The sequence below is a fragment of the Grampus griseus genome, assembly GCF_964374135.1.
Source record: "Grampus griseus genome assembly, chromosome: 18".
NCBI lineage: Eukaryota > Metazoa > Chordata > Mammalia > Artiodactyla > Delphinidae > Grampus > Grampus griseus.
In genome coordinates this window covers 31,662,344-31,674,547 of record NC_139012.1, presented here as the reverse complement: position 1 = coordinate 31,674,547, position 12,204 = coordinate 31,662,344, and the positions used below count along the sequence as shown (strand labels likewise).

The window sequence follows — 12,204 nt, the reverse complement described above, 5'->3', positions numbered from 1 at the left end:
CATAACTACATTTCACAGATTTTGCTTATTCAGCTAGAATCAGCCTCTTGCTACGTGCTACATCTTTTGTAACACCACTCCATTACACTTGGCAAAATCAAACACTTCTGAGAGTGTAAGCCCTGGAGGTAAGAGTTTACACGATGAAATCCAGATATCAAGACTCAATAAATGTACTTGTTATTAATTTTAAAACATACATCATTAAGTAGATATAGAAAGAGGAATTTATGAGATCCACCAGGGCCATCTAGAAATTTCATGAGAACATGACTAAACTTTGCTAAAACTTAGAAAATAAGATTTCAAAAATAGGTAAATTAATTTCAATTGCTTCTGGAAGCAACAGCCATTTTTTCCCGAAATATTAGTACACTAGTCATCACTCTCCTAAAGCTTTGCATGTCCATGGGAGGAATATATTTCCCCACCCCATTGATGCTGGGCTTGGTCATGTGCCTTGCTTTGGCCAATGGGATGCTAGTAGATGAATGATGTGAGCAAAGGCTTAAAATCTGTTTGTACTATAGGGCTCGTCCTCTTGTGTTCTAGCCACTGCTGTGAGATATACATGCCCTGGGCTGCCCTTTGGGTTAAGAAAAATGAGTGAACAGTACTGCTCCAAGAACCTGCAGACCTGCTCCAAATGACCAGCTGATACATGGAAGAGAAGTAAATGTTTTATGACGGTATTCCACTGAGTTCCGGAATGACTGGCTACACAGCATTATAGCGGCAATATATGATTAGGAAAAAAAAAAAAAAAAACCTTGATATTGAATTTGGGGTGATGCCTTATTTTTCTTAGGTATTAAATTAATATTTGGTGGCAGACATTACTGATTAATTGAATCAGTCCTGTCCATGTTTTTCTTTTCCTTAGCCATACTCCAATAATTGGGAACAGGTAAATTAGTTTTGGCCAATGAGATATAAGCAGAAATCACATGGTGGGTGTCCTGGGAAAGCTTTTTAAAAGTGACACAGTTGGTTGCTATGTTCTTCTGGTTAGTTTGTTTTGCTTTTACTCCTCCTCTTCTGACTATTATAAGGGCGGGATACCTGGAGATGCAGTTGACTTCATATAACCATTGGAAAGCCACAACTGAAGGACAACAAAACAGGAAGAGAGAAGAAACCCTAGGACAAACCTTAGGACACTCCATCAGCCTGTCCTGCTTACTCCAGACTTCTTGTTATCCCAGAAAAATAATTCCATGTTTAAGTTCTCTTGTAACATTTATTGTTATTTGACACCAAAGGTAACATTAATCGATATTTGAAAGGATATGCAGATAGGTAGGTAAATAGATAGAATTTTATTCAAATTAACAAAAAAGATCCAAAATTGTACCCAGAAATTTGCTGGCATTTTTACTACACTAACTGCACATGGTTTGGGATTTAACTTTTAGGATAAGCCATAATGTGTGATGTACTAGATTTCAACTGAGGGCAACCCTCAACTTTGTGACTGTGAAAGTAGATGGCACAAAATCATGGTAAAATGTCAACCTGATAAGATTCATTCTGATCCAAGCTATCTTTTTCTATCTATGTCAAATTTTTCTTTATAGCAGCAGGTTCTCCATGAAAACGTATCCTTCAATTTTCTACTTTCATTTGACACATGTAAGTAAACATATTCAATGAGATTCAAGTGTGGGAGAGTGCTATAAAGTGAAGGAAAATTATGGTACAATGGCAATAACTCATGAAGAGTAATAAGAAGAGAGTGCCTAGAGCATTTGACTGCAAATGGAAGAGATTATATCCTGGTGAATTGAGTTAATTTCAAATATATTACAGTATGGTTTTCTGTCATATGTATACTCTCTCTGACTATATTAATAAATGATAGAGTGATGAATAGTTCTGGGAACTTGTAGCGAAACATTAATATTTCAACATCATCGTTGAGTATCTGTGTCAACACACATCAAAAATGCATGAGAAATGACTACCTGTACTCACTAGTTATACTCATTAAGAATATATGGATGAGAAATATAAATGGTATACATAAATTTGCAATGCAATTACAGGTAGAACATATAGAAAGAAAAAAGCTACACAAAGATCTCACACAGAGAAGTATGTCAAGCAATTGGCAGCAAGTTAATACTGGCAATCAGTTTGGAGTATACTGTATGACCACATGAAATACCACTTTATTTTAAATTATGAGTCACCTCAGTAACTACTGGCACTAAATTTTTTTTAAATATACAAGTAGCAAAAATAAGTCGCCATTCTCAAACAAAAGCGGCTCTTCACTCTGTCTATGATGTAGCTTTGGAATCCCCTTGTTAAAAATAAATATAAAAACAAAAGTTTGGCTTTAAAAAGTTTGATTTCTATCTATTTTTAAATTGATCACCTAGAAGTAATTAATTCACATTAGAATGAGGCACGGCAGTTTGAAAACAAATCAACACTCAGTTAACGATAATTTCCAAGTGGTTAGGAAGGCTAAACAAATAATCTGTTTATATCTGTAGTATACAGAAAGATGATGTTCAATTCAGTTGGGGAGGGAGAAGGTCAAACTCGCTGTTTAGCATTATGTATGGAGTATCAAATGCCTACCAAAGAGACAAGATATAAATCACTCTCAAAACAGCAACAACTGGGCTTCCCTGGTGGCGCAGTGTTTGAGAGTCCGCCTGCCGATGCAGGGGGCGCGGGTTCGTGCCCCGGTCTGGGAAGATCCCACGTGCCGCGGAGCGGCTGGACCCATGAGCCATGGACGCTGAGCCTGCGCGTCCGGAGCCTGTGCTCCGCAATGGGAGAGGCCAGAGAAGTGAGAGGCCCACGTACGGCAAAAAAAAAAAAAAAAAAAAAAAAACACACCACCAGCAACACCTGTGTAGTAGCTGTCATATATGGTGCCATTTATTTTCTTTGCTCTTTTTTGTTTGTTTTGTTTGTTGGTTTTCGTATTTTCTGGCGTTTCTAGAACAAATTGTATTACTTGTATTCTTTTTTTTTTTCTCTCTCTCTTTGGCCGTGCCACATGGCTTGTGGGATCTTAGTTCCCTGACCAGGGATTGAACCTGGGCTCTCAACAGTGAACGCGCGGAGTCCTAACCACTGGACCGCCAGGGAATTCTGGTGCCTTTTATTTTATTTTACTTTTTAATGATCAAAAAGATTCAAGCATAAAAAATTCTGAGGGTAAGCTCTCACTTGGAACAACAGTTGCATCAATTTTAGGGAAAAAGTACGAATGTTTCTGTATCCTAGAAGATACAGTAACAATATACAAAAAAAAAAACTTTCTAGGATAATAAATATTTTTGACTTATCAGGGGATACAAAATTAGATTTCAAGAACCCAGGCCCAAAAGAAGTAAGTACTTCTTTGAAAGAAATTTTGAAAGAAAAATTTTGTTTTGCATTTATTTTTTGTTTTTGTTTATTGATTCTTGTGTGGGTTAAAAAACTGCAGATTCCCTTAGAAAAAAGAAAAGAACTTGTATCACAGCATAGAGGGAAAAGTATGAGTGGATAAAGAGATTCAGTCCTGAATCCCTCTCCCTAGGGATGTAATGGGAGAATCATTATTTGGCATCAACAGAGCTCAGTTTCTTCTGTACAATTAATGTTCTCTATTGGTCAGTGAGTTTGTTTATTCATTCCAGAATATTCCTGCCTTAAGGTCTCTGCACTTGTTATTCCCTCTGCCTGGAGGCGGTTCCTTTAGATATCCTGGGGACCTGACCTCATGCCTCTTTAGGTCTCTCCTAATATACAATCTTATCAGAGTTCTTTAAATGCCTTACGTGAAAGAGTAAATGCTGTCTACCCTCGCAGCTCACTCAGCACCCACACCCTGTCTCCCTCACCTCCAGAGCACTTGCCTTCTTCAGAGGTACCATATGCTTACTGTCTGTTTCCCTCCCACCTCCTCCACTGGAATATAAGCACCATGAAGTCAGTGATTTTGTCTATTTTATTCAATGCTGTTCTAGTGTTTAAAAAAGTACCTGGCCAGGCACTGTGCTAGCAGCCCTGGAGATACATGGAAGACTAGAACATGTTATCTACCCTCTGAACAGCTCACTATATTGGAGAGTCTGACATGTATGGACACAGGGGTGTCTATACATATACATATATATATACCACAAGCTCCTGTGTCTAGCTGTGGACAGCTAGGCAGCGCTAGTCATATAAATGGCACCCTTTGGGATGTACAGTGCTCAACCCGCACCACCATACCCAGCTTCCTTGAGACTGAAATCTGTAAAACACAAAGCTGATGACGCCATTGCCATTTAAAACCTCTTGATGTCTCCCCATTGTCTACAGAATAAATTCACCCTTCCTGATCAGGTCCCTACCCACCTCCCCAAGCAGCTGCATCTCCCAGCTCTCCGCCACACTCACTTCCGCGCCAGTTACTATGAACTCACACATTCCTACCGCATGTCAATGCTTTCCTCTACTCCAGACTGAGCTACGTGACCTTCCCCCCTGTCCTCACTGCAGCCCTTCATGCTTTTATCCCATTGGGCTTTGATTTGCCTCATATATGTTGATTCTGAGCTCCCTGTGGTAAGGTTCTATGAATCATTCATCCTGTATCCCCAGCATGTAACACAGGGCTAAATAAATGAATTAATTATTCACCAAATACAGACATGACTTAATTTGCTAATTCACAAAACAGCTCAAATATCAAATTATTATCAAAAACTGATCAGACTTTAAACGAAAGTGGGACCAACACGGTCCCATCAAAGCGATAGAAATGACTGTGTATGGGTATACAGTCTTCATCTTGCTATTAAATACCCAGGGACTGAGTTACTCAGTGATCATTATATATATATTTTTAATATTGCTAGAATGTTGGGTTGATGCAGGCTAAGTATACACTTTAGACTCTACCTATGTTCATTCACATCAAATCAGGAGCTTTTTCTGACCTCCTTTAGAAGAAGAGCAACGTAAAAGTGTTTATCTCCTTGGCAAGACAGCGAACGCCTCTCAGATTTACCCATCAGCCATGATGTCTATTATTAGTCTATTAGAGAGCTAGACTTCCACCTACAGAACTGAATCAAAGCTATTTCTTTGTTAAGGCATGAAGTGGGGATTTGAAGGCGTCCCAAACACATTAGGCTTATTAAATAAAAGTATAGCTTCTTTTAATGAGACAAGAATCTGGGAAAGATTTAAAAGAAAAAAAACCCCTGAAATTGTTTGACATACTGAGCTCTCTGGCTTCTTCTCTGGGCACAATCAGCTCAGCTGGGTTCGTTCTAATCAGCAGACAAGGGAAGAGGCATGATCCAAATACCCTCAAATCTTTCAGTCAAGGGCTGCAAAATTAGATGACACAGTACCGTTTCAACCCTTGGACAAACATTTCCTTTTATAGATTGACAGAAAGCAATTCTAAAAAGGATGCTCATTTTGGGAATGTCAGCACATATGTATATACTGAAACAATAATTTCTTAAAATAATAGCAACAGTGAAGTTTATAGAAAGAATGCTCTAATGTATTTGTACTTTATTTCTTCACATATCAATATAATGCTGTGTGCGATTTACAGAAGTGGAACACCTTTTTCAGAACTATTTCTGAGAAGGCATCTGATAGAATTATCTCTCCCTAAGTCAGATTATATTTAAAGTGACAGCGAGTTTAAAGATGAAAAAAATCTGAAATTATTTCATAAAAGTTATATTCTTATTGGGATTCAGGTGTCAAAAAACTTTGCTAATTTTAGAAAGTTACGGTTTAGAGATATTAAAGCCACAACATAAAAACAAGAGCTGCCTTAATAAAGGAATATGGGTTTATAGTCAGACAAACTCTGATTTCAATACGAGCTCTGCAAATTATCAGCTATAGGACCTCTGGGGATAGAGTAAACCTCTCTGGGCTTCCGTTTATTTGTGCATAAAAACAGGAGCATAGGGCAAATTAGACGAAAACTATGTAAGTCCTCACAGAATCTGCCTGAAAGAAGTCAGTCAGTAACAGTTTTGTTTTCTCTTTCTTCCTTATCTCTAGGACTGTTCTCTACTGTAATTTAAAAGACATTAACAAAGTTATACATGAGGAGATTCAGAAATAAGGATCAAGAATTTTAAAATAAGGAAAATGAAAAACACACACAAAAAACCCAAACCGAAAACCTCCAAGATTTCTGACCCTTCTCTGATCATCAGATGCAACCTTCTAAATTAAAAACCATGATGTTTGAGCCAGCAGCAGACTCTGAAGGAATAGGATATCCAACTTGCTACCATATCTGTTCTTTCAAAGAGCATCTAAGTGCAAATAAAGATGGGACTCTTCATTTCCAGAATTCACAAATTGTTTTCCTTTAAGAAGAAGGGCACTTGACACAGGCAATATAATAAAAACAGGGGGAGGAAGCCAGTGTTTTAATTAGCTTAAATGTAATTAACAAGGAACTATTTAAAAAGAATATCCTTTTAACAGGTTCCAATTTTAGGGATGCTAACCAAAGCAAAAAGCTACTAACGCATGTTGCTTCTTTTCCACTCTGACAGTTACAATCAAGATCAGAGAGGGCAGAGAACTCAGATATGGTGTGAGTTAAACAATCACATGCATTTACCAATTCTGCGAAAACTGACACTGAGGAGAGCTGGTCCATCTCCTTAAAATCTTCATCGCCTTCTCCCACCCTCTACTCCACCCTTCCCCACTTCACTCTTACTGAAAGTATCACGTCTAGACCTTTATTCTTTCAGTTTAAGGCTTGCGCCTGGTTGAACACTAATTCCTCTGAGGAGGGCCCGCTTTCAGATATTCTTATTCATTTACACTTTACTTTGAAGGAAGTCGATTATTCTACCAGCATCAACAAATGAGGAGTAGGAAGGTTTGGAGTTAGAGAAAAAAGAAGAAAAAGGGGTACAGAGATTAGAGGCTCTGAGTAAGAGAGCCAAATTTTACCTATTTAAAAAATATCATTGTTTTGCCTAGGGTTAGAGTTAATTATAATAATTTGCTCTAATCATGTGCCTGTACCTCTCTTTTTCCAAACACTTATTTCATAATTATGTTTGTCAAGTAGTTAAGGGTAATGATCCTATTATAGCATCAGAGGGGAAAAAAAACAAACAAACCAGACCTAAGCAAAACAGATGTTCTATGAATTGCTGGAAGTTGGCTTTGTCAGAATTACTTGAATACACTGTCTCTGGCTCGGACAGTATCTCTACAGTTGAAATACAAGAAGGGTAGAGCCTGTCTGTAGGCCTCGCTATGGCCGGTTCTTCCCATTTGTCTGAATTCACTGAGGCTGAGCTGATAAACGAGAAGCAAGTGAATCAATGAAAATAGTTGCAATGATTGGTTCAAGCACAGTTCAGGAGCCTTGCTATAAAAATCTATTTAAATGGAAGTGAACTTAGGTTGCAGCTCTAGCCACCAAGCATTGTTCCTTTTTATTCAAAGACCAAGAGTATCTGAATATTATATATTGGGGTGGGGAGAGGTGCAATGGCTAACAACTTCTGCATTTCAAATCAAAGGAAAATTTCTTGAACTGAAGATTTAATAAACGTTCATTTTAAAAACCAGTAAAATGCATAATACCAAATATTTAAAAAGCGCATTTATTAGCATATTAAGGTTTATGCTATGTAAATATAATAATGTCAGCAAAGTAAGCCACCAAATTAAAAATTCAAACTATGGTGATGACTGCATGAAGCAAGGCTATGAACCCGAATGGGAAAGGAGACAAAGAAGAGATTCAGTTGTAGAGAGTCACCTTGTGGGTTCGGATCCTGACCGAAGGGCTGGCCTAGGACAAGGCAGTTTCGCCCCTCTCTAGTGTCAGTCTTTCCTAATAGCTTCCTTTCTCATTTTCCCGCTTCTTCCTTGACACTGCACTGGTGGCCAATGAGATAAGAGGAATGCCTTCAAACCCCTCCTAAACCATGGCTTTAATTGGAGAGACGTGTTTTGGTTGCCCAGGGCTTCTAAAATGTGCTTCCTCTATTGCACATAAACCCTTGATTTTATCACCTCTCTACCTGCAGGCATCCTTCTCACCTAACTCAAAGTTCTGCAAGTGCCAGAAACAGATGCACGGATGTCTTTTGAAATCCTCTCATCTCGTACATGCCAAGATGGTGTTCAATCCTCTTACGATTTGAAGCATTATTTTATTGATCATAGTATACTGGAATTTTTTTGTTTGTTGGACAGCTTTTGAGTTAATAGAAGCCATCAAGATCCAAAGGCAAACAGAAAAAAGAGGAAAGGGAAATTAATAGTGAAACAGAGACATGCATTAAAAATCAGAGAAATTAAGAGCAGGAAGACATATCCACCGAGAGTTAACTTTGGGTAAACCTAAGTACAGATTTTTTAAAAAAATTCTCTAACAAGGACTATATACTTATTTGTCCCAGAATAAAATTTTCCTCAACATATTGTTTTAAGTTTTGAAATACACCTATATTTAAGACGTCTCTGCAGAACATTCTTTTCGCTTCATCTAACAGTATCTTAGCACTTCTCAGTGTTTACACACACATACTCCTTCTTGAGTGATGGTTAATTAACTATTGATGGGTCCTGGCATTCTAGGGCTTCCCAAGTGACAGCTCAGTATTCCTTACTAATCGTTTAATGAAAACACTTACATGAATAATGAATCTGGCACTTGCCTAGATACACGTGCAACTTTTGCAATAGTAATAAAGGCAGGCGTAGGCACCGTCAGAACAAAATATTGTGGGGCTTACAAATGTTTTCACAAAGCAAATCGGAGAGGTTATGTTGAAAATGAAGCTCCAGTTCCTAAAGGCTGCTATTAAAAGTTTCATATTAAAATATACTATTATATTCTCAGCACATAATATTAAAAGCACAACAAATGGTTATGTTTAAGATGTTAATACCATGATTTGCTCGATAAGCCCGAAATGGAGTAAGCATAACTTAGATTTTAGTAATCACAGTGCCAAATTTACAGAAACACACATATCTATAACACACACACACAAATTATGTATATATTATATGGTGCAGGAAAACTGTGATTAAAATGTCTATGAAACTTGTGATTCATCTCAGAATTGAACTTTGTCATCATTTAGTCTAATTTTGCAGGTGAGAACATGGAATCCTTGATCTTAAGATTTAGCTCCCACAAAACCACAATCACTGTGCTGATCACTGAACTGGTGATGAAGTGACCGGGCATGCTAGCACTTAAATATGATTTCAGCCATCCTTCTGATCTAACGCTTTGGAGAAACTAAGTTACTACAACCAGTTACTGGAACAAATGAGAGAAAAAAGTGTTTTTATACATGTTCAAGTGGAAGAATATGACTGGTAACAGACATTACAGGCACTCCTGAGAAAAAGATATGTTTGGGGAGTTAAAAGTCCTAAACTTTGTCTCGTCACCACTTATTATATGACTCTGGAGAAGACACTGAACCTCTCTCATCCTCAGTATCTTCATTTGTAAAATCAGCATGACACTTGCCATATTTATATTTACTAGTTGTCATGTACTTATACTACACACTATTACCATTATTGTTACTACTACCACTAATAATAATATTAATTTCACCCTTGAGGCTCTCATCTGTCAAAACTTTGCAATTCAATTTTCATGCCTTGTAACTATACCACACTCTCACAATGGTCCTATAAAGTACGTATTCTTTCTTATTACAGATGAAGAAATATCTCAGAGTGGTTAGTTAACTTGCCAGATGTCACATGGCTATTAAGTGACTGAATGTGAACTTGAATCCAAATCTTTCTGACTGCAATTTCATTAGATTTTCCATATCCTGTTTCCTCTAATATATAATATACCTAGTACCTATTTATCATAGAGATTCATTTTATACACCCTCACATATACACACACATAGGCTTTAAATTCTAAAATGCCCTACTAATTTTTTTTTTTTAATTTCAAGGCCTGATTCATGAAACAGAGTAGATATTTAGTCAATACCTGGGAAAAAAGAATTAATATATGGAAGGTAACTAAGATCATTTTAAGTAAAGTGTTAATTAACTTTTGTATTGGCAGTAACAGTGGCTTAATTTAAATCTTCCTCTTCTTTAAAATTATGTTATTAAAAATTATGCTAGAGAAAAAATACACATGGACTAGTCATAGGTGAAATTCTAGACACAGAATTGACAATGATGAAAAAGCAGCTATTTTCAACGAAAAAGGGCTAAACTCTAACTCTGTGTTACAGTTAAAGGAGTGAGAAACGATCCCTTTAAAAATTACATATGATTTGAATGTTTCAAAGGGGTAACATAGTATCTTCCAAATTTTAAATTTCAAAAAAGCTGTTCTGTACTTTCCTATCAACACAAGATAATACTGCCTGTCATATTGTACCTCTCTTGACTGTTCTATATGAATAATGAAAACAATGATGATAATTAGATAGTGACACTCGAAAAGAACAATTTTTTTTTTCAGAGTTAAGGAGAAGGGGCGGGAAGTATTAAAAAAGAAGTCTCATTCCTATTCAAAATACAAATTTTCAACTACGCAAAACACTCCATGTTTCCCCTAATCTCCTCCCAGAGAACACAAGGCTGAATGGAAAGATGCTGACACATGTGCCCGTTCAGAGCTAGAATGACAGGTCTGGGGAACAGGAGATGCTGCTGTTTCCATTATCCATTGAACACCTTGGCAATTCTTATTTCATCCTGAGAATGTGATACTTACTCTTGTACTGCTCTGGCTATGGAAAGGGCCGTAGATCCAGTTTCATTAACGCTATCTAAGGTCACATTTGGCAGGTCATCATCATCACTGTCACTTTTACTTTGTCTGGGAGATAGGCCTCGGGGGTCCATTTGTGCTGGGAAAAAAAGGCATATATAATGAATTAAAATTAGTGTGCAGAAAGTTAACCTTGTCCTGGACCAACATCAAGCATGGAATGTCTCTTCTGTGTATGTCACACACATGGAATTCTCCAGAAATCCCAGGAATTAGTGAAAGCGACGTATGTTATGGACTGAGCACGCACTGACTCTTATCCCTTGTTCGTCTGATTTATAAAACCTCCATCAGCTCTCGGTAGTTTCAGGGGATGATTATGGAATAGAAACTGTAAAATCTACAATATTACCAACTTCTGAGAAGCTGATTAGGTAGCTCATGAGTTACTGTTCTACCCTCTGGCTTCTTCTTGCTTCTGCAACCAGAGCTCTGGCCATTTCGTTGCACATTAGCACTTTCCCTGGAAGGTGGAGAGCAGGAGGGAGAGAAGGTTTTATTTGCTTAGGGCTCCCATCAGAAGCTTAAAGAACGACAAGGTTTACAAGACTAACATAAAGGTTTAGTTATTCTTCATACTACAGTGAATCCTTGTTCACAGTTCGTTGTTGCTCTAAGTGGAGATCTGAGTGCAGGAAAATGACTGAAGTAGTAGCATTTTAACTGTGTCTACATGTGCTAGAAAGTGCCCTTCATCTCTATGCTGATCTCATTTTCCAAAAATGCATTTCTAGATAAGATCCTCCTTCCGCTGCAAACTGGCCAAAGCAGGACATAGCCTGATGTTCTGACTCCTGTTGATGGGGACCACCAGATCCTTTTAAATGAGAGGATCACAATCAACATTTAATATACTAATGTATATTTTAAAAAATAGATTTCATTCCCACCGCCTTCTCTTTATGAACAGCTTTAGCAACCACCGCCTAGGATTTCCATCAGCCCTCTCAGCTGAGGCACGGAAGAAGCACACCTTCTAAATTAAAAGTACTGCGCTAGCTACATAATTGCATTGCTAAAACATATGACTTCAACCCTCAGCCAGCTCCCTCAGCCTGCTCTTCCAAGCTGCCTACAAAAGATTTCTGAAACCACCACTAGCTGTAAAGAGAAGCAAAATACACTTAAAATCGTGGTTACAATGACATTTGGGTACATTTACAGTTTCATTTTTTTTCTCAAATCATTTTTTTTTCTTGCTGTTACTGTGCATCATACATTAGGTAGAGCCACAGGAAAATGCTGATATTTTCCCATTTTTTAAACCACGAAAGACAATTTCTCATGATTCTACCTAATACTTACCATATGAATAGAAAAACTATACCTAGAGAGTTCTGATATATTTCTAACTAAACTTGGTTAGGAAGGAGCGAATATCTGTTGAACCTAGGGTGTGAGTGTACTTGACATACATT

General features: G+C 37.5%; 1 protein-coding gene across 1 annotated transcript in view; it reads right to left on the bottom strand.

Moving 5' to 3' along the window:
• Positions 1-12,204, bottom strand: part of KLF12 (KLF transcription factor 12) — a 444,681-nt gene that overhangs the window by 107,306 nt on the left and 325,171 nt on the right. Inside the window, exon 5 of the mRNA XM_082675656.1 lies at positions 10,730-10,865. Coding sequence (XP_082531782.1) covers positions 10,730-10,865 — 136 coding nt within the window. The remainder of the gene's footprint in view (positions 1-10,729; positions 10,866-12,204) is intronic.